The 21,689-nt window shown below is 43.3% G+C and overlaps 3 protein-coding genes across 7 annotated transcripts; 2 read left to right on the top strand and 1 right to left on the bottom strand.

The window, feature by feature from the left end:
• The first annotated feature begins 467 nt into the window (after nt 1-467).
• ro60 (Ro60, Y RNA binding protein) lies at nt 468-6,124 on the top strand. Of its 2 annotated transcripts, XM_062481732.1 has the most exons (9): nt 468-561; nt 1,550-2,152; nt 2,345-2,565; nt 2,975-3,121; nt 3,228-3,365; nt 3,463-3,579; nt 3,895-4,011; nt 4,149-4,295; nt 4,401-6,124. In XM_062481732.1, the coding sequence occupies exons 2-9, from the start codon at nt 1,567-1,569 to the stop codon at nt 4,551-4,553; spliced, it is 1,626 nt and encodes a 541-aa protein (XP_062337716.1). In that variant the 5' UTR covers nt 468-561; nt 1,550-1,566; the 3' UTR covers nt 4,554-6,124. The 2 variants fall into 2 exon arrangements, with proteins under 2 accessions (XP_062337716.1, XP_062337717.1); XM_062481733.1 differs by lacking the exons at nt 468-561; nt 1,550-2,152 and having other exon boundaries at nt 2,463-2,602.
• Nucleotides 6,125-6,310: 186 nt separating this feature from the next.
• On the top strand, nt 6,311-21,150 carry cdc73 (cell division cycle 73, Paf1/RNA polymerase II complex component, homolog (S. cerevisiae)). 2 transcript variants are annotated; one of them, XM_062482110.1, is made up of 17 exons: nt 6,311-6,479; nt 7,323-7,428; nt 7,556-7,625; nt 7,714-7,776; nt 7,868-7,920; nt 8,143-8,231; nt 8,772-8,985; nt 9,391-9,486; nt 9,785-9,863; nt 10,017-10,081; nt 17,319-17,376; nt 17,572-17,607; nt 17,770-17,857; nt 18,438-18,599; nt 19,249-19,349; nt 19,520-19,661; nt 19,768-21,150. In XM_062482110.1, exons 1-17 carry the CDS (start codon nt 6,349-6,351, stop codon nt 19,802-19,804), a joined length of 1,590 nt encoding a protein of 529 aa, XP_062338094.1. In that variant the 5' UTR covers nt 6,311-6,348; the 3' UTR covers nt 19,805-21,150. The 2 variants fall into 2 exon arrangements, with proteins under 2 accessions (XP_062338094.1, XP_062338093.1); XM_062482109.1 differs by having other exon boundaries at nt 6,312-6,479; nt 9,391-9,489.
• Nucleotides 10,585-16,270, bottom strand: LOC134036932 (beta-1,3-galactosyltransferase 2-like). Of its 3 annotated transcripts, none has more exons than XM_062482111.1 (2): nt 15,744-16,270; nt 10,585-12,908 (listed from the first exon to the last, which is right to left on the bottom strand). In XM_062482111.1, the coding sequence occupies exon 2, from the start codon at nt 12,794-12,796 to the stop codon at nt 11,540-11,542; it is 1,257 nt and encodes a 418-aa protein (XP_062338095.1). In that variant the 5' UTR covers nt 12,797-12,908; nt 15,744-16,270; the 3' UTR covers nt 10,585-11,539. The 3 variants fall into 3 exon arrangements, with proteins under 3 accessions (XP_062338095.1, XP_062338097.1, XP_062338096.1); XM_062482113.1 differs by lacking the exon at nt 15,744-16,270 and adding an exon at nt 13,712-13,736; XM_062482112.1 differs by lacking the exon at nt 15,744-16,270 and adding an exon at nt 13,199-13,395 and having other exon boundaries at nt 10,585-12,902.
• Nucleotides 21,151-21,689: the final 539 nt, after the last annotated feature.

Raw genomic sequence — 21,689 nt, 5'->3', positions numbered from 1 at the left:
AATTGCACTGTATAAATATATGCTGGGGAGGGACAGATAGCCAGTTGGACTTCATGAACCAGCCCAAACGCTGTTGCGGGTAGGGAAACTTAGACAACCCCAGAGCTCTGTACTTGTTGATTTCCAACTGCTGCATTAAAGCTGATATTATCGGACCTCTGCGACTCCAGACCACTCTTTCTAGAACACAGATTTGTGTCATTGGATACCATCATTACATATTGGAATAGACACAAAGACTTTGAATCCTTCATAATAAGCCTATAGGATTTACTGTCAAAGGGTGGGTAAGCTAAGGTTAGTCTGACGAGTTATCCACCTTGGTGGAAACTGGTCGGGTAGACTTGGTGACTATTATTAACTAGCTAGTGGTACTGCACTGAGACAATGTTGTTCAAAGCATATACATTTGATGACTGAGCTAAAGAAGGGAGGTGACAGCCCCAGCCCAGGACGCGTTGGTTGAGCTCCAGCCCCAGCCCAGGATGCACCGCAGCTTCGTAGATGGTTTGTGGTGTCAAGGGACACCCGTGAATATTGAAAAATATCTTCAAAATCGAAGTATGTTCAGATGTCCTTTTTAGACATAGTAGGCCTACGATAGATCACGCGTATCTATAATATTAGCTAGTGTTACAACATTGCAACATTTAGGTTAGTACAGAAGTGGCTAGCAGCCTCAACTGAACTTCGCTAGTAGAGTAGCGGTGTTAGCTGACTATATCGGCTTATAATGTTTTCTACTCACTGTTAATTAATATCCTCAGCTGTGACGAGATGGGCAGAAATGTTTAGCTAGGTATTTCCACTGCGTCTTGTAATGCGTACTAGAAGCTGTCTGAATTGTTGTGTGTGAATATCGATACAGTCTCTGTATCACGTCTGAATGTTTGTGTGTTAACATGGACAAAGCTATGTACAGTAGTGTATCGCGTATTATTAATAATAGATGGTAGACATTACCACCATATCTTGCTAGTTTAGAAAAAACAAATGTAGGTTAGCTAACTAATTATGTGTTGGCACATACTATACTGTACTAATATATCTATTGTTTTGGCTCACACACAACCCCTTTGTTCAAGTGAAGAATGATCATTCTAAATTGAGTTATCTCTGGTGTAGTGTGTCAGCTTTAAAGTCAGACAGTCAGTCGATGGTTTAGTTTACGCTGCAGATAGCCAGCTAGCTACTTAGCCAACTGTGTAAGATTTCTTTAGCTCAGTCATCAAATGTATATGCTTTGAACAACATTGTCTCAGTGCAGTACCACTAGCTAGTTAATAATAGTCACCAAGTCTACCCGACCAGTTTCCACCAAGGTGGATAACTCGTCAGACTAACCTTAGCTTACCCACCCTTTGACAGTAAATCATATAGGCTTAGGAAACCATTGTTTTATAGGCCCATTCAAGAACCAAGCCATTAGTTTAGAAAATAACATCTCAGCAATCTTACTTGCTAACATGTAGCGTATTAGTGACATGATAATTGTATCCTCTTTACAGCTGAAGAACTGACCCTAACTCTCTCCATCTGACTCCTTTAGGCTGACAAGCAAGTATCATGGAGCCATCAGGATGCACTACCACCAAAATCCCGCTGATGAATGACCACACTGAAAACGTCGTTGGCGTGCAGCCTTGGGAGGTGACTGATGTGGCCAGACTTCGACGTTTCCTCTGTTACGGTTCGGAGAGTGGTGTCTACAGCACCAAGGAACACAGACTCGGCATGGAGAGTGCACTGGCCCTGCTTGCCATGGTACAGGAAGGCAAAGGCTGCGAGGTGGTGGAAGAGATCAAGAGGCTCACTCAGGAGGGACAGATAGTCAGATCCAACCCTTCTCTCTTCGCCATGGCAGTGTGCTCCCAGAACTCGGACGTGAAGACCAAGCAGGCAGCATATCATGCCCTGAAGGAAGTGTGCCGGTTGCCCACACACCTGTTTACTTTTGTCCAGTACAAGAAGGAGCTCAAGGAGGGAATGAGGTGTGGGATTTGGGGACGGGCCCTGCGGAAAGCAGTGGCGGAGTGGTATAATGAACAAGACGGCATGAGCCTGGCTGTGGCTGTAACCAAATGTAAACAGAGGGGGGGCTGGTCCCATCAGGACCTACTTAGGCTGTCCCATATGAAGCCTGCAAACGAAGGTTAGCTTCCACAGACAGACACACACTATGTAGAACACGCAGATGGAAATCAAATGCATGAAATGAGGGCCTTTTGATTTACTGAACGGTTGACTAGCAGACAATAATGTTGAAATCCTAATGATGAAAAATAACAAAATCTACTGTCCTAGCAAAATGTCAGCAAATGTGACTTCACTGCTGTGTTTTCAGAAATAGCACTTCTCAGCAAATATATAACAAAAGGATGGAAAGAAGTCCAGGGGGCGTATAATGAAAAGGAGAACTCTGAGGAGGTGGCCAGGATCGTCTCCTATCTGGAGGTCGTGGAGAAGGTCAAGCACAGCTCAGACGAAGCTGAGGTCATCCACCTGATAGAGGAGCACAGGCTGGACAGGGACCAACTACTGACTAACCACCTGAGGTCCAAAGAGGTGCGTTGCACTGAATGACAATCTGAATTTGACAGAGGTGGGTTGGGTTCAGTCAGCCCTAAAAAAAGAATCTATGCCTTCAAGTTCAACAATGCCAACAGTATATTCATGTGAAACATTAGGACCACATTACTTAGTGAAATGGGTTTTACCCTTTTATTTTTTATTTTATTATATATATATATTTACATTTAGTCATTTAGCAGACGCTAAGTACAGGGACATTCCCCCGAGGCAAGTAGGGTGAAGTGCCTTGCCTAAGGACACAACGCCATTTAGCACGGCCAGGAATCGAACTGGCAACCTTCAGATTACTAGCCCGATTCCCTAACCGCTCAGCCACCTGACTCCCTGTATATGTATATATATATATATATATATATAATTCTTTTTTTTCCCTCCCCTGCAGATATGGAGAGCTCTCTTAAGGGAAATGCCAATTGCTTCAGTGCTTACAGCCTTGGGTAAGATGACAGCAGACAAAGTTCTCGAACCTGGAGGCTCAGACTTGGCAACAGTTTGTGAGAGGATTCAGAGTGAGGCAGTTCTCAAGAAGGTGAGGCATACCGCCAATCTTCCTTCAAAGAATCAATTATCCCTGGGGTTACTATGTTTTAGTTCTACCGTGTTGTGAAATTAATGTCTTGACTTTTAAACTCCAGGCTAAAATCCATCCTCTCAGTGTCTTGGTGGCTTCCGAGAACTACAAAAGAGGCTTAGGGAATCGAGGGAAAGTAAAGTGGGAACCAGACAGTGATATCCTCAAAACACTGGAGAGTGCTTTTTACAAGTGTTTCATAGTAGGTCTATCATCACATCCTTCCACACCCTCATACATGACACTGTCCTTGGTGCGTTCACAGGCAAGTGTGACGTTGTGCTGTCATACCTTTTTAGAACGTGGAGCCGATGGGGAAACGGTTTGTTGTGGCCGTTGACATCAGCACGTCCTTGAACAGCACTGTTTTGGGGTCCTTGGTCAATTCAGTTGTTGCAGCTGCGGCCATGACAATGGTAAGGCAATACTGCTCTCCCTAACCACGGGGCAGTGAAGGGGAGATTTAGCAGCTGTGCTTCCCTGCTACATTCATCACTGTGGTGTCGTGTCGGAAGGAAGCCAGGCATGGGGAATGGGTTTGTTTACTTTTTCTGTATGTCTGCAACACTCAATGCTGGATGACACTTTCAGTGTCATCTCATAAACATACAGGCATGCTAGGAATGTTCCTTCTATGAGACATGCCACTTGAATGATTATCCCAAGGAATTTTTACACAAGCACACCAGTGTCTCACTAGGCTGATTTTGTGCTGTTTATGCCCACTTCAGGTTCTTGTGAGGACAGAAGCAGAGATGCAGGTTGTGACCTACTCTGAGGGAGTTGTGGGTCCCTGCACCATTACAGCTGACATGCCTCTCGCTCAAGTAACAGCTGAACTGATCAAGGTGTGTATAGTTAGCCTCTACATAACTTGTTCAGAAAACCATTGGTTGTGTTCGGGCTGAGATTCAGATTTGTGCTTGTGCTCGCTTGCCCAAGTTTTCTTTGATCACGTACTTTGTCTGTCAAACCCATGTTCCAGATCCCCAGTGGGTGCACGGACTGTGCCCTGCCAGTTCTCTGGGCCTCTGAGAATGAGAAGCTTGTGGATGTATTCATCATCTTTACCAACAACGAGGCCTGGTTTGGACAAGCTAACCCTTTAGAGACTCTGAGGATGTATAGACATGTAAGTGTTATACAGTTATTTGATGAAAGGTAGTTTGGTCTTTCGAAAATTCTTTCCATCTTCTACTATTGCTCGTCACAACTAACCGTTGTGTTTACTATGCAGAAAACTGGAATATTCTCCAAGTTGATTGTGTGTGGATTGACCTCGAACGGTCTGTCTATCGCTGACCCTGAGGACAGAGGCATGCTGGACATCTGTGGCTTCGATCTTGGAGCAGTTGACATCATTCGAAATGTTGCCCTGGATCATATCTAATAAACAGTGTCTGGACAGTGTACAAAAAGTACAAGGCTGACAGAGAAGAAATGGTCAAATGGGACTAGGCTTACATAGCGTCATGGCATCGGCACTCATTCAAATTGAACTAACCTTTTTAACGTTGATTAAAATAACCGTGTGTCCAGCAGGCTGGACCAAAATGTGTGCGCTTACCTGAAATTGGTATAGGGACCACTACCATGGTTGAATAATGCACCATTGCATGATACTAAAAGACAGGTATTGAATATACACTACACAAATAACTTTTTTTGTGAGGAACTCAAAAGCAATTCACTTTTTGCCTAGGATGATTGGATTCGACACCAAGTTCAATTACATTACTGTAAAAGAAATGAGCATAGAACCAATGTGATTCACTGGATGGCACCAGTATATTAAGTTGGAGTTTATCACTGTAATTGCTAGTCTATATGATATGTTTTTGTAGCTTGTTATATATCAGTGTAGAATCTTTTTGTAAACCTATGGAATATGTTACTTGGTTGTAGAGTAGCTGTTCATTGTTACAATGAGTTCAGATTGAGCAAAAATGCATTCGATGACTGTAAAATAAGCTAAACATTGTTTACCATTCATATTCTTGGGAAAGTCCTTGGGTGTTTACGTTAACTATTCTGAACAGTTTAGAGAATTGTTCATTTACAAGCACTAAAGTTGAATTCTTATTTGTAGGATTTTGGTATTGGACTAAATGTAATTCTGATAATGTCAAACTCATATAAAACAACTCTGCACACTATCTGCGACTAGGAAGCCTAACTATATGCTCTTTTAAAAACATATGACAATGATGATTGGAACCGTAGCATTTTTTATATGGCAGTTTATTCTTCAGTCAGAGATGGATTTTCTAGCCATGTAGTTATTTTTGTGCATTATCAAATGTTATGTGGTCAACGGTCAAAACAAGGTCCATTAACAATTTAGGAAGACTTAAGCTGCTTATGAGCACAGAACTTTCTAGAAACTTTAACTTTAAAGAAGTTGTACTAACATGAGAATGTCAGTATATGCAAAAATTGTATGTTCCTGTGTAGTGTTCACTGTGCAACATTTTCAATATAATAACTGAATGTATTGTACATTTTGTAATACTATGAAAAAACAATAGATTTTAAATTCAATGCTTTATGTTTCCTCCAATATTGAATGAGAAAAATGCAACAATACTCAAATGCTTTACCTTTAGAGGCAAGTTGGTATGGAAAGTCATTAGAATTTACAAAGAAAAAATACGGAACTTCATGGTTTCCTATTCCATTCAGAAAAGATAAATGCAGACCATGTAACTGTGATGGCTTTAATAATTTCAAGCCTTGCATTGACCATGTTCACACAATTTACTTTGATAAATGCTAGCTTTGAAAATAGTATTATGGTAATATAAGGCTATATGCTTGGTTCAGTGAAGGGCGACAATTGAAGAAAGCTTTTGAGAAATCGATTGTTTCACTACTGTAGGTACATGTTTGAATTAAATATTGTTGTGTATCCACATATAACACCCCCATAATAATGTACCCAAATAAAGTGCTTCATAAACATGTTTACTTTACTTTCTGTGACACTCATTTAAATGTAAATAGAATAGTTTAACATATATCTAATATATAAAAAAATATAGAGCAGAGAATAGAAGGATAAGAAAAAGACAGCATTGCATTGCATCCAATTTAGTCATATATATCAGACAGGCAATTTTCGAGTCTACACCGTTGATAACTAAGAGGGCCTTCCTTGTAATCACACTTCATGAAGACAAGTGAAGATGGCGGACGTATTGAGTGTTCTTCGCCAGTACAACATCCAGAAAAAAGAAATTGTTGCCAAAGGAGATGAGGTTATATTTGGAGAGTTTTCGTGGCCAAAAAATGTGAAGACCAATTATGTCATTTGGGGGTATGTCTTTTTTTATTCGTATGGCAAATGTAGACTGTATCAATGGGCCAGGGATCTTTAGATAGCTTAGCTAGCTAGCCAATTGAACGTTCGCTGGTGTAAGTGAGCAAGATTGGGATTTCGTTTTAGATACCCTCCCATTCCCACGGTTTCCCCGGTTGCTGCCTTGAGAGCAGTGGCGGTTTTGTTTGCAAGATTCAAGCCCGATTGTGATGCTCAATACATCGCCACTGACTATACCAGCAAAGCGTGTATAGAAACCCTCTCTTTTTAAATTTCTTACCACAATTCCCTGTCATTCTAGAGAGTTGTTGAGTAACGCGGCGTGACAGGTCATCTTTAGTTGAAAAACTGAATGATCTCATGTAGCCAGTGAAGGCTGTAGCTATCATGTGTTTGCTAGTTAGTTAGCTAGCTACAGCTAACAAAATATATTTCCCCCCCGTGTCTCTGTTTCAAACTTGACACTGCCAGGTTGTGAAATTCTGCAAATGAATTATTATGCAGCACACTGACTTTTAAAATGAGTTCCTAAGTTAGTTGTTGGGCTACTTGCTAGCCTAGCGAATAAGTTCTGAAGTAAAGCACAGTGCGAGCAAACGACGTTACATAGGCTACTGCAGTACAGGAACATGTTTTCATGCTACTGTAGCTTGCTCATATTTGTTGAGAACGATGGTATGGCAGAAATGTTTGTCATCAAGTATTTTATAGTTATACCATCAGTTAGCTAATGTCAATAGTGAGCAGGCATGATGGCTCACTTGTATTACAGCCGTATTACCGTGATGGTTGGCTAAAGGTATTTTAGAAAGTATACCAAATTATGCTTTCTCATTACAGAACTGGAAAGGAGGGGCAGCCCAAAGAGTACTATACTCTCGACTCAATCCTTTTCCTGCTCAACAATGTGCATCTTCCTCACCCCTCGTATGTGCGAAGAGCAGCAGTAAGTCTCAAGCATCCTCATTGGTCTGATAAAGTTAAAGTTTTTTTCCTCAGTACTTACATTTCTGTAATTGCAACCGTTCTTAAAGATAATTCTTTTGGGAAATGCAATCTTTGTCCCCACCTAGACAGAAAACATTCCTGTTGTTAGAAGACCTGATCGAAAGGGCTTGCTGTCTTACCTCAACGGGGAGAGCTGTAAGCATATAATAAAACAGATTTTTGTTGCTGACTTAAGCTTCCCTTTATGAATATGTATGTTAAATAAAACTATTTCTCCCCCCAGCTACTTCGACGAGTATCGACAGAAGTGCCCCCATAGAGATTGGTTTGCAACGGCCAACACAAGGTATACTGGTGTTACATCAATTAATGTAAAGTATTCTAACCCCCCCCCCCCCCCCATTAAATACCTATGGTCTATTTGTATTTGTCTGCAGTCAAAAGAGCTGCAGATGAAGTATCATCTGAAGCCAAAAAACCAAGGATAGAGGTAAAAAAACAAACAAAAAAACAAGGACAAACAATAAATTTGGCTGGTTCTGCTTACTCAAAATCTCAATAGGTGCCATGTTAAGAATGATTTCCAGACTACGAGAACAAATCTTTTTTACCCTGTGCTGATATAACCAGCACAATAGAATTTACTCTGCACAACATTTTGAAAAGTATCATATTCAACTTTCAGTGACTGTGTTGTTGTCTTGTTCCGTAGGATGAAGAACGCGTGCGTCTGGACAAAGAGCGCCTGGCTGCTCGTTTAGAGGGCCACAAGGAGGGCATCGTGCAGACCGACCAGATCAGGTAGGAGGCACTCCGACGGGACAGCTGTCATTTCCAGCGTTGTTCTATGCCACGGTTATAGCGGTGGTTCCTAATCAACTGAAGAGACAAATCACCTCAGGAGCCACCCAACTTTGTTCCGAACAAGATGTCAAAAGGTTGTCTTGTCTTAGAAGGGCTGCATCCGACACAGTAACTTAACAATAATTGTTCTATAATAACACCAACATTGGTACTCCCACTGTAGTTGGTACTTTTATGAGAACATAAATATGTCCTACTTGGTATTACTTAAGTGCAGCTCATGCTAGATACTAGGCAAGAATAAAGGGAAGACCTTCTTAATTAGTGCTACAAAGCAGGTAATCAATTCCCTGCCCTCCATTTGTACACAAAGAAAAGGTACTCTCCAACATCTATGTATTGTTATCTGTTCATGACATGACCAGCGTGAATTTATGCAAAGCAATATTTGAATTCAATGTATTAAAGTCACTCGGCTCTTCACATCTGGAAATTAAGTTAGCCTATCCTCTAACATGTAAATGTCCTTGCATTTAGGTCACTGTCAGAGGCCATGTCTGTGGAGAAGATTGCAGCCATCAAGGCCAAGATTATGGCCAAGAAGCGCTCCACAATCAAAACAGACCTGGATGATGATATTACCCAGAACCAGAGAAGTTTTGTGGATGCAGAGGTGGACGTCACCAGAGACATTGTCAGCAGGGAGAGGGTGTGGAGAACCCGCACCACGATCCTCCAGAGCACAGGAAAGGTTCGAGTCGTGACAATTTAATATTATATCCTATCCTAATTTTAGGTCTAACTCTCTCGTCTACAGCAAATCTAAAATGGTGGCTGTTTTTACTGCCACCAAACCCAACTGCACAGTGCAGTGTTCTGTTGTACCTGTGGATGGCGGTACTTGAACTTTGTGACTTAATCCCCCATCATTACATTTACATTTAGTAATTTAGCAGACGCTCTTATCCAGAGCGACTTACAATAAGTACAGGGAAATTCCCCCGAGGCAAGTAGGGTGAAGTGCCTTGCCCAAGGACACAACATCAGTTGGCATGACCGGGAATCGAACTGGCAACCTTCGGATTACTAGCCCGATTCCCTCACCGCTCAGCCAACAGACTGTGCCCAATTGTGAGAAATCTCAATTTCTTTGCAGAACTTTTCCAAAAACATCTTTGCCATCCTGCAGTCAGTGAAGGCCAGAGAGGAAGGACGAGCCCCTGAGCAGAGACCAGCACAGAACACCACTCAGGTGGTAAGAGGAACCCTGTTCAACACACTCCTACATGCACACAACCACTGATGACATTCTGCATTAGTAGAAAACCAAGCACTTTCATTCACCAGTATTGGGCTCCATTTATTTATGAATAGGCTAACTAATTTCTACAAAAAATGAGCTCGGGGTGATCTTGAAGGTCAGTGTTTAGTTGACACCGTAAAGGACTGTTGAATGCAGTAATAAAATAGTATTCCCAGTGTATTATGTAAATGTTAAAAATCTTGGATGAAAAAAGTCTATTAAGGCAAACCCTCTGTTCTCACCCAAGGACTCATCCACAAGGAACAAACAACCTGTCCCAGCAGCCTATAACCGCTACGATCAAGAGAGATTCAAAGGAAAAGAGGGTGAGTGGAAGCACGTCATATGGATGTTAATGAGTTTGTCCCAGAGTAATGATGTCACAAAGTTTCATATGAAACTATATATATTTTAATATGTATACTTTGGTGAAGGCTACAATCTTTTTTTTATTTTTCTCTCTCTCTCTGTCTCCCCAGAAACGGAAGGTTTTAAGATTGATACAATGGGCACTTACCACGGCATGACACTGAAGTCTGTGACGGTAAGACCAGTTCCATCTCTTCCTCTTGGTTTTGGAACACGTGACTCAGCATTTCAATGTTCGAGGATTAGATCGCCTCAGTGTTCTTTTAAAAGTTTTCCAAAAAATCATAATAGATGCATTATAGCAGCTACTGGCTTGTAGTTGTTGATGTTATCAACAACAATTAATTAAAGCTTGAATTAGCCTCCGACTTAACTCACCGGCTTGTTGAAATGTGAGGTGTGTCCTGAATATCTAACAACATGGATTTATTTCATAATCATGTCACTTTCAGTAGATAAACATCCCACTAGATGTCCAGTATTGCAGCCTGGCGTGGTTTTGTGAGATGTGTGTCTACTCCATTCTGCTCCTTTGGTGAACGTGCACCACCCTTGGTTTTGATGTTGCAAAATATTTTGAAACAGCTGAAAAACACCATTTATTACACATGAACCATTGTGTTATTGTCATGTAGTGCTCAGAAGATCATTTCAAATAGTTGGTATGGTTCTGAGATATTGAGCATCAACGTTTTTTGACACAAATTAGAACTGATTCATTTCCCTTTCCATTACTTTTTCAATCCCTTTTTTCTTTGCTTGCCTAAAATGCAGATTGTCAAAATTCTGTGATATTTGTAAATTATCTTCCCACTATATTAATTACTTGTACTAAATGATTATTGGTGAGATAATTTCTTGGATATTCTGATTTATATTTTTATCATAAATGATCATATGATTTTTGTTTAAATTTAGGATCAATATTATCCAGATTAGTCATCAACTAATTAGACAGTCACCCTGAGGACTGTATTCTGACATGCGTGGCTCTGGGAAACAGACACTTTGGGACATGAGGCTCAATATCTTGATCTAGAACTGGACCAAGCACAGATGGAAGCTTCTAATTCTAAAATCACATACTGTAGAGTACTGTGCTATTTTACCTGTGATGCAGGTTTAAGGCTGAAGAACAATAATATAGATACAATAAAAAATATTTAACATTTGTTGAGTCTCCAACATACTTGTAAATCAGGATGTGTAAAAGACTTTCATCTCACCATGTGAGGTTTAAAAGGGTGTAAAATAGGGGGGAAAGTAACTTCCTGTCTTTTCAGGTCTGAATTCCAATCCTTAATTTTCTGATCAAGTTAACCTAATAAATACATCAACAATATCTATTGTATTTTCATATAACATCAACTCATGGAACAAACTTGGATGCTACGGTATACCAAATATTCACATTTTCAAAAAGTTACACAGCTTTTCTAGCCAGCACTCATTTCTTACTTTGACAGTCTCTTTCTAAATTGAGATCCATGCTTTCAAATTACATGAACCAAGCTGGTGCTTTATACAATACCTTTTTATTTAGACTTGTGGATGTTCAAATGGGGTATTAACTTGTTCAGACCCCTATGGCACTTATATCTCCCAAAACTTGGGCCCCACATTGTCCTGTTGTCTATAGTTTAGAGAGCTTTTCGCCCTGAGGTGGACTCTTGTGTAACCTGCCCAGCTTGTCATTCGACGAGTTGATGCAAGCGTTGTGTTTGTTGTTCTGCAAGTGGTGCCAGTACTTCAGCAGTTCACTGGGTTGGAACTGGTGCGAGGTGATGAGGTGGCTGTACTTGCAGCTGGAGTAGGACACCCGCCAGTGGTTGAACAGGAACTCGTTGGGCGGAGGTGTGGGCTCAACCCGCAGCTTGGCCAGGCAGACGCCCACGTAGACGTCCTCGAGGTGCAGCCGTCGGATTCCCTGCGACACCCTGTAAATCCGCCCTGCCAAGTCCCCCGAGAAAACATACCCTGTGCCTGAGCAGAAGGTGGGGTACTTCTTGCTAGGGTAAAGCTCGGGGGACATGTACCACTTGCTGTTGTTGTTACGGTTGGGCGTGTAGCCCCTCATGAGGTAGCCTGTGAAGTAACCCTTCTTGGGCTTCAGCTCTGGTCGCAGCAGCTTGTGGATGAGATAGTCTGTGTTGACAAACATGTCGCTGTCCGTCTTCATGATGTAGCTGGCGTGTGGACAGTGCGTGGCAACCCAGTGCATTCCCATGAGGGTCTTGATGGTCAGGTTGTTATACGTGTCCAAGAAGTCCTGCTGGATGATGTCGTGGTGTTGCCGGCTTTCTGCCTCCAGGCGGCTCTGCAGCTGGCGGCCCAGCTCTCCTTCTCGTACCCCCAGCAGGAAGAGGCGTACGAAACCCAGCCCTGGAGCCACGCTCTGGTTCCCCCAGGTCTGCCGGATGGCATCTCGGGCCTCAACCTGCTGGATCTCCGTAGCTATCAGCAGCACGAGAAAGGGGTCCGGCTGTCCATCTGGGCACTTCTCAGGCTCATTGATAATGTAAGGACAGGGCTCAGAGATCAGCAGGTCTCCCAGAGCTTGTTCTCTGCTGCTAGCATTGCTGTCTGGTCCTGTCACCCCCTGAGGAGAGAAGTCCTCCTGATGGAGGCTGGAACTGGTGCCAGTCTTTGGGCCCGCAGGCAGTTCCAGAACACCCCTCCACAGAGTCTGTTTGGAGCTGTGGTTTCCTCTGGCACTGGTGTGGGGTCCCCTGCCTTCCGAGTCCACCACAGGGTAGTCTTTCCACCACATCGAACCAGTCAGTCCTGGCAGCAGATCCTGATGACCCAGGATGAGCAGAACCCCCAGGAGTGAGAGGAGAGACAGCAGGCCAGCGATGTGTGTGCAGCAGTGGCGCCGCCTCCACTGCATGGTGACAGTCAAGTTTGCTGCGTGCTACCAAACCCTGGTTCCAGATGACAGAATGGTGTGAAATAAAGGCTCTTGTGCTGGGCTTCCTGAGTAACGCAGGTGTGATCTTCCCCTTTTAATTAATAAGAGAGTGCATCTTTGTAAATAAGAAGTTAGATGGGTGAGAGATGACAAGGATGTGACAGAAACAATAACTACCCACTGTAATGCATGTTCCAAGACACTAAACAGCCAAAAGGGTTTGACCATAACGCTCGTCCGTGATTGGCAGATTTTTCTAATTGATTTTTGAATCATGCATGGACAGTTTAAACTGTAATTTGCTGAATTTAGTAATAATTATAACTTTAAAGCGGGGGTGGGGGGACATGATAGTAACAGTCTGACTAACTGACAACAAACATACCTTATTTAGCTTGGCTGAGTAAACGTAGTGTAAGATTTGTCCTCGTAACAGTGTCCTAACTGGAAGTTTTCACTCGTTCGACATTCCTGAGACAGCAACGCACCCAGGTAGAATACTATACGTGTTGCCTTCCCGGTCTGTTAAAATCGATGCTAAATAGCGTTAAGTTATTTTTTCGACGAAAAAAGCTAGCTAGGTACTAGCACTAGCTATCGAACGAGTGAAAACTTCTAATCGTAAAGTACAATAAATTGGTTTAACCCTTGTGCTGCCTTCGGGTCCCATGACGAACCATCGTTGTGTTTACCCAATTTTACCCAATACAAAAACAAATAAAAATAATTTTATTTTAACCTTCGCAATGTGGGGGGTCTGAGACAGCCCAACGGTTAAAAGTAAATGCTTCACTTTGTTTTTGTATGCGGTAAAGTTGTCGCAATACGACGGTGGGTCAGAATGACCCGAAGATAACACACGGGTTAAATAGGCCTAAATACAAAACGTCCTACCTAGTAACCAGTATAGCGACCATGACAGTTTCCTGCTAGCACGGCGTACCTATCATAGAGATATATATATAAAGGTACCTATCTCAGGAATTTGAGGTCGGCATAGCGACGGACTTGTCCTTGCATCGGAACGGCATCGTGACGTCAGATTTTGGCAGTCAGTTTTTGGCACTGAGAGCGCGACTGTTTCACTGTACATTCTTTATTGCCCAAGACTGGCTTTTGGTTGCTACCAAATCTCATGCCAAGGTTTTTGGAAAAGTTGGCAGCCCTGGGATTCATTCAGAATCATAGATGCATATTGGCAAGTCACTGAACCTTCCTTAAAAGCTAGGTTAGGTGGAAAGAAGTCATCAGTCAAAATTTTAGTCATTACTACAGGGCTGCCATCTTTTTGCCAAGGTTTTTCTTCCAAAAACCTTTGAGTGAGATTTGGTATTTTGGGGGGCCAACCACAATTACCCCCCCCCCCATCCCCAGCGGACTTTTCAGGGCTGTTAACCCTCGTGCTGCCTTCGGGTCACATGACCCAAAGGTTCATAACGAACCATCGTTGTGTTTACCCAATTTTACCCAATACAAAAACAAATTAAAATAATTTTCTTTTAACCTTTGCAATGTGGGGGGTCTGAGACAGCCCAACGGTTAAAAGAAAATGCTTCACTTTGTCTTTGTATGCGGTAAATCTGTCGCAATACGACGGTGGGTCACAATGACTGATGGGTCAGAATGACCCGAAGATAACACAAGGGTTAAGGCGTCTATGAGCAACAAGTCTCTAAGCAAGAGTCATTAGTTTCCTCAAGGATCACAATGACTCTTGCTTAGAGACTTGTTGCTCTTGTGGTTAGTGGTAACTGACTTAAATTTTTGTACTCGCTGTGATATATTGTTTTATTATTGTTGCTTGCTTTTTTTCCACAGGTACACTTGCACTTATAGCAGTTCATGTTGTTTAATTGTAACTTGTTTAACTACATGCTCTTATGGTTCTTCCCTTTGGCACTTATTTTGGTTGTTCACAATGTGTGCTTCATGTTTTGGCTACTCGCAATGTTTTGTGGCTATCTCGTTGTTATGATCAGTGACCTATGCACTTTGTAAAGCTCTCTCTTGGAAGTCGCTTTGGATAAAAGCGTCTGCTAAATGAATACATGTAAATGTTGCCTCGTCCGTTACTGTTTACAACGTTAGCAGGGCTACATGGTTGGCGTTGCCTTTTCAGCGCAAGATGTACAAGCGTACGAGTGTGTGAAATGGTTGAAATGCGTGTGTCTCACGGCCAATGCGTGAGAGTTGGCAGCCCTGTTACTAAAATTACTAAATTCTTATCCTTTAAAAATATTCCAGCTTTAATTGACATTTTGGCTGTCATATTTAAACCAATTTAGCCAAGCAACCTTTTTAACTACCATCTGAGGTCCAACACAGTTTGGCTCAGGCAATGCTTAATTTTTAGTAAACCAACTTATTGTCAACCTATTGAATGTTGAAAATTCAAATATACTTAGAATTGCTGTAGTCATGGACAAAGGATGGCCTTAATCTAGTCATCCATAAGGAAGTTTGATGCGCTTATGTTGGACACACAGCCAAGTTTCTGTTCCCACTCATGTGCCTGCCCTTTGCCTCAAAGAATCGTCTTCAATCAGATTGTTGTAAAGGCGCCTTTTCTAGTTTCTGTTTGTGGGCCGCCAGCCCCCTGGAGTGGTGCGTACTCTGACATTGTACTGAGTTCTTCACCAGACTATTTAAGCCCCCCCGCACCTCTAGACAAAGGGCTGTGTGTGAGATCTCACAGATGAACATGGTCTTTTAAAGCTCTAACTCACTTCGATGTAGCCTATGGCCTGAAATGTGCAAACACACACATAATGTGTGAGACAAAGCTGCTAGTGCAGATCATCAGTATCAATCAGTGGGTAAAATGCATGCAGAATCTCTTCTGTGATGTCCTTATGATGGACGTACATGGGTAAGCTTCTATAGAATAGGGGGCGCGTCGCAAGCTGGTGCTACATGCAGTACGTACCTGAACCATTAGGACTTGCCAGAAGGTAGATGGGTTTTCATTAGCCTTCTCGTTAGTTTGACTCCTGTACTCGTTTGCTGTTGTCGTTGGTACCTTTTTGGATGCAAGCTACTCCTCAAGATGAAGTGGTTCTGTCATGTTTATAGCCTCACCTCCTCTCTCTCCACTCACTGTGCCTATAAACTGGTCACACTACCCGTGTTGCAGGCGTTTCCTGGCATACATCTGCTTCCTCCCTCTGCATGCCCCTCTCGGTTCCTCCCCTCCTGTGCTAGCAACTGCTGTGTCCTCCAGATATCATGCCGAGGGTGAGAGAGGGAGCCAGCCTTTGGTGGAATGTTACTCGTTTGAAATTCTTATTGTTGCAAATTCTTGGGCGGTGCTGCCTCTGTGGTGTGTGCATGTGAAGTAGAGCAAGCCACCCGCGCTGCAGTCGCTCCGTGGTGTGTCATCCCTCGAGGCTGTGTGCTGTGATGCTCCCTGTTAACGCCATGCTCCTGCTCTGAGGCTGCATCACAAGCCTGAGATCCCCCCCCCCCCCCCTGTGCTTCAGTCGCTTCACGACTGCACGTTTGCCAGGATGGAGCGATGAATGTCTACCTCTTCTCGGTCTCTCACTCTTTTTTTCTTTTTTTCTTTTCAACGTTCGTCTCTCAGCCAGTCATATTGTGCGCTCTGTCTGCATGCTCCTCTGCAGGCATGCACTCAGTCGCCGGTGTTCAGTAGGAAGGGCCAGGGGGAGGATAGAACAGAGGAGAGGGGGAGGAGAGGTCTGATGAGGAGCAGGGGGCTGTATGTATAATGTGTATGGTCTGATGGTCAGCTCCAGGCTACATGTCATTGTTTATCATTTTAATTAAATATTTGCAACACAACAATTATAAACCTGTATTTTTTAGTCATTGGCAATACAACGGTCACGTTCACATTTTGGATTATAGTTTAAATTGGAGCAAAATCTAATGCTCTCTAATGAAGTCAATTGAAAAGCTATCTATTGTTCCAATTAAGTTCCATAAATTCCAAGGCAAATATGTTAAGTGAAAGTGTAAACATGACTTACTGTATTGGAGATGAGAAAGAGACTCCCAGCATTTCCTTGTCTGTAGATGTGTTCCATGTAGGGCAACACAATGTGGAAGATAAGGAGGAAATTGTATCATGAAGCCAGTGATTAAGTATGCCTGATATGACATCCAAGTTATTGGCAATGAAATTTCCACAACAGTGCAGACCTAAAATGATATAAGAGGCATAGGCTACCAATGGATTGGGTTTTATAATTGCTGTAATGACTCATCTACTGGAGCTTGAACTGGGCCATTTCATTGCTTATGGAACAGTTACCAGAGTTGCATCTGCTGTGGAGAGCTTTGGTATCTAGACTTCTCATTTTGAAATGACAGTGAAAGGGAACAAGGAAAGCAGAGTAGTATGCAAAGATAAAGTTTGGTAAGCACAGTCAGGAATTGATGATACCGTACCAACAATATCCCACAGAGTAACACTACAGTCTGTGTACATTTGAGATGGCAGCAACTGATTTACAGCATCTTTCCCGCTCTTTCTCCACAGGAGGGTGCGTCAGCCAGGAAGGCCCAGACCCCAGCCTTGCAGCCCGTCCCCAGACCAGGTGTGTATGAGGCTCTCTTACCTCAATCCCAAGTCCATGGGCTGTGGTAGGATGTGCAGAAGCTTTGCCTAAGAAATATGTCGCTTTACACTTTTTCAGCTAAGGAATGTCGGTATTTCCTGCTTGGATGAACCTGTAACGGTGAATGTTTTTTGTGTGTGTTGTTTTGCATGTATTTATTTTTGTCCTCTCTAGTGTCCCAAGCCAGACCACCACCAAATCAAAAGAAAGGTATGCACCCTTACACAACAACAGCTCACTCACTTCCCCCATTGGCCCGTGTTATTGAACGTGACTTAATTCAAAAAAGACATTCTGAGACGAGTGTTCTGTGGCAGTTGTGTGGTGGGATGGACAGTTGTCACTGAGGGGTGTTTCTCTTGCCGCCCGCAGGCTCTCGTACCCCCATCGTCATCATCCCAGCAGCCACCACGTCCCTCATCACAATGCTGAACGCCAAGGACCTCCTGCAGGACCTCAAGTGAGTGGCCACGTTTAGACCAGGGCTGGCACAGGGATCTGGTCAAGACGCAAAATGTTGTATGTCGCCGTCTGGCACACTGCTCTTTGTTCTTTCATGTTGACATCTCAGAGTGGAGAATATCTTGGGGAGGGGAGAGGGACAAAATTCAAACCCATCAATGTTCAATGAAAAGCAGCTGGTGTTCTGTCTGAGAGGGTAAGGTGTGAGGGCAGCCCCCGGATCATAAAGGAAGCGCTCAAAGTCTGACTGACTGCAAATGAGCTCCAAGCCCCCTCGATCCCCCTGATCTGACAAGCTGACACAATTAGCAGGTAGCAGATTCCCCAAGCTTTACACTCTCTGGCCAGCGCTCAGTTGGCATGACTATCTAAGGTTTAATGACAGTTATGTACCATTGGCTTATCAGTGCCTGTCTCTCTGTCTCTTTCTCTCTGTCCCTGTCTCTTTCTCTGTCCTTGTCTCTCTGTCCTTTTCTGTCTGTCTCTTTCTCTGTCCCTTTCTCTTTGTCCTTGTCTCTCTGTCCCTTTCTCTCTGTCCCTGTCTCTCTGTCCTTGTCTCTCTGTCTCTGTCCCGGCAGGTTTGTGACATCGGAGGAGAAGAAAAAGCAGGGCATCCAGAGAGACAACGAGGTTCTGCTCCAGAGACGGAAGGACCAGCTCCAGCCCGGGGGGGCCACCCTCAGCGTCACCGTTCCCTATCGGGTCATCGACCAGCCCCTCAAACTGGCCCCACAAGACTGGTGAGGCAACATCCACCCTACACCAGCAACGAGCACCAACACACAACACCAGACCTATCAAATGCAAGGAAAATGGACCTTGTCACAAATGGCAGATAACATTTCATTTTGGCTGCTGGCCAAAAATAAATGGACATTGCTTCCTTTTTATATGGGTAGAATGTTTTTACAGCTGCAGCCGTGACTCTTTCGCAGAGATCCCAATGCTCAAGGTGTCTTGAAAACGGAGTGGTTCTTCATTTTGAATGCCACACGTTTTCTAGAGCTCATGTCTCCATAGTTGTTTCTACATTTACATTTAGTCATTTAGCAGACGCTCTTATCCAGAGCGACTTACAGTAAGTACAGGGACATTCCCCCTGAGGCAAGTAGGGTGAAGTGCCTTGCCCAAGGACACAACGTCAGTTGGCATGACCAGGAATCGAACAGGCAACCTTCGGATTACTAGCCCGATTCCCTCACCGCTCAGCCACCTGACTCCAACATGGGAGGGAAGATCCTCCAAGGCCTTGTGGATCTGCATGCTCGCGCATCATGAATGACAACTGGGCTTTCAAGTGATTTGCCTTAAGTATGGACCACACTGCAGAACACCTGTTCTGCCTAGCTCTGTGTTGGGTCTGTGACCGGTGTCCTTGTTCTTTGGCAGGGACCGTGTGGTGGCAGTATTTGTGCAAGGTCCGGCCTGGCAGTTCAAAGGCTGGCCTTGGCTGCTTCCTGACGGATCTCCTGTGGACATTTTTGCGAAAAGTGAGTCTCTATTCGACACTAGATGCTTCTTTTCCTTCGTCCTTTAGCTCCCAAAGTGAGACCTCTGTAAAATGGAGCGTGAACTATATTTCAAGCTTTGAGCCAGGGAATGTGCATGGTAACTCGTGTCTGTCTGGCTCTGCGTGTTTGTGACTGTCTGCGTTTTGTAGTCCGAGCCTTCCACCTGAAGTATGACGAGGCAAAGACCGACCCCAACGTGCAGAAGTGGGACGTGACCGTGCTGGAGCTCAGCCACCACAAGCGTCACCTGGACCGGCCTGTGTTCCTGCGCTTTTGGGAAACTCTAGACAGGTGTGTGTGTGTGTGTGTGTGTGTGTGTGTGTGGTTCGACGCCACCAACAGGCATCACGGTTAACTTGTCACACCCTTCATTTTTTCGTGTCCTCCTCCACAACAGATACATGGTGAAACACAAGTCCCACTTGAGGTTCTGAGACGCAGTGAGGGACTGTCTCCGCCCCTTAAGCCTGATCCTGATGTGGAGCCCGTGCATCCCACTGAAACAGAAGAACAGTCACCAGGGGCGATCCCAGTCACACCCCAGTCAGTGTCCCTCCTCCCCATCGGCACTTAGGTCCATTAGAGGCACTGCATGTCCAGATCCAGCCAATCACAGGACTTCCTGCCATGGGCCAAAAGTTTTTTCTTTTCTTTTTCTGGACACACACAGATGTAGAGTGTGGACCATCTGGAGGTGAACAGGGGAGATGGGGACAAGTTTTCCTCCAGGTTGTTCTGTAGTTGGTAAACCACAACTAGTTTCTAAATGCACAACATCATACTGTGGTACTATGCTTTGCCATATTTAGTGGCCAAGGAGGAGGGTGGATCATGGGGGGGTGGTAATGGGAGGGCCTCTTGTTTTTGGATGCTTAGGAACATGTCATACTTTTCTTTCCTGGTGGGCATCATGCCAGATTGTTTGTGGAAACCTATGCTTTGTCATTAGGTACTTTCTGATACCTATAGGGTCCTCAGTCATTTTGGAAATCTTTCATAATGCATGCTGAGAACCAAAACCGAAGCTCTCTTTTTTGAAGCACCACTAAGTACTACCAAGCCAGAAACATGGGCTTCATTACAGAAAATGCATTGGGCCCACCACATTTTTATCCATGTCTGTATTGTTTGCAAACTTGTAGGCATGTGATGTCTTGATTGACATTGAAGGTTATGGGAATGGTGTTCTTTGATTAACAATCAGGCATGATGCACAATAAGTGAGGAAACTGCAAAACGTACCCCTAATGTTATCAAAACTATGGAATTACCCTTTAAATTCCAGGTGTACTATATTTGATGAAAACCTTTTAGGAGACTGGTAGTACAAAGAAATGCCAGCTGAGCTTAAGGGAGGAGACCTCCTGTAAATTGAAGATGTGTTTATATTTCCTAACATTGAACAGTCTTTTTCATCCAAGTGGAGCACAGAGCTGTACAGTTTGAGCCATGGACCGTCCAGGCTAATATGCACATGCTCCATGCAATCCTAGTTATACATATGAGACTTTATAGATCTGTGTTTGATCAGAGTTTGGAGAGGTTGAGCGAGTGGTGTCTTTCACCCTAGTTCAGAGTTCACAATTCCAGAAGGTAAATTCCAATCTTGAGTTTGCTCCTCATTATATTTAGTTATTCCACCTCCTGGGCCACATAATGCTGTATCTTTATTTTTTCTTAGTTTTGTTTGTTGTGCGGATAAACAGAATGATGACGAACATTGCTTTACCTTTTTTTGTTTTGTTTAGTGATGACAGATAATAAAAACCTGATAAAGGGCCTTTGCTAATTTGTATTTTGTTGCTATACAGTATGAAGGTTTCATTGTATATGGAAGTATACAATGATGATGGTGTGGTTTAAAAAAAAATCAACTCATACAAATGAGTCAACCAGTGTTGTTCTGTGACCATCTCTTCACACCACCTTTCTTAAGATGCATCTGAAAATATGATCTGGTCTGGGAAATGCTTTATAACTACGTGGTTAGTGCACTCTAATATAATACGGAATCAGGCTTCAGAATTAATCGTTTTTTGGGTGAATGATTATGGTGAGCAAACACCACAAGTTAGGACATAATATTTAGTTGGAATCTGGAAGTAAACACAACATCACAAGTTTGGTTTCAAGGTACATTTTTCGAAGCATTTACTGGAAGGACCCTGGACAATCATTAGCTTGAATAACAGAAGCAAGTTTCCACCCACCTTTTCCCCACCACCACCCAACATTAGATTGAATAAAAACATTTTTATTTACTCAACTAGAATGGATTTTTGTCTCATTTCTGATGAACTGGGCAGAATAGGATGTCTT

This window comes from Osmerus eperlanus, chromosome 16 (genome assembly GCF_963692335.1).
Source record: "Osmerus eperlanus chromosome 16, fOsmEpe2.1, whole genome shotgun sequence".
Lineage (NCBI taxonomy): Eukaryota > Metazoa > Chordata > Actinopteri > Osmeriformes > Osmeridae > Osmerus > Osmerus eperlanus.
Note: the sequence above shows the minus strand (reverse complement) of the source record. Positions and strands in the feature narration are given on the sequence as shown.

Excerpts from the sequence above, each read along its gene's own strand:
- cdc73 (XM_062482109.1), top strand. The coding sequence starts at position 6,349 with ATGGCGGACGTATTGAGTGTTCTTCGCCAGTACAACATCCAGAAAAAA. Across the intron at positions 6,480-7,322 it reads ACCAATTATGTCATTTGGGG|AACTGGAAAGGAGGGGCAGC; the intron begins GTATGTCTTTTT and ends TTCTCATTACAG. Across the intron at positions 9,490-9,784 it reads CACAGAACACCACTCAGGTG|GACTCATCCACAAGGAACAA; the intron begins GTAAGAGGAACC and ends TTCTCACCCAAG.
- ro60 (XM_062481732.1), top strand. The coding sequence starts at position 1,567 with ATGGAGCCATCAGGATGCACTACCACCAAAATCCCGCTGATGAATGAC. Across the intron at positions 2,153-2,344 it reads TATGAAGCCTGCAAACGAAG|AAATAGCACTTCTCAGCAAA; the intron begins GTTAGCTTCCAC and ends CTGTGTTTTCAG. Across the intron at positions 3,122-3,227 it reads GTGAGGCAGTTCTCAAGAAG|GCTAAAATCCATCCTCTCAG; the intron begins GTGAGGCATACC and ends TTTAAACTCCAG.
- LOC134036932 (XM_062482111.1), bottom strand. The coding sequence starts at position 12,796 with ATGCAGTGGAGGCGGCGCCACTGCTGCACACACATCGCTGGCCTGCTG.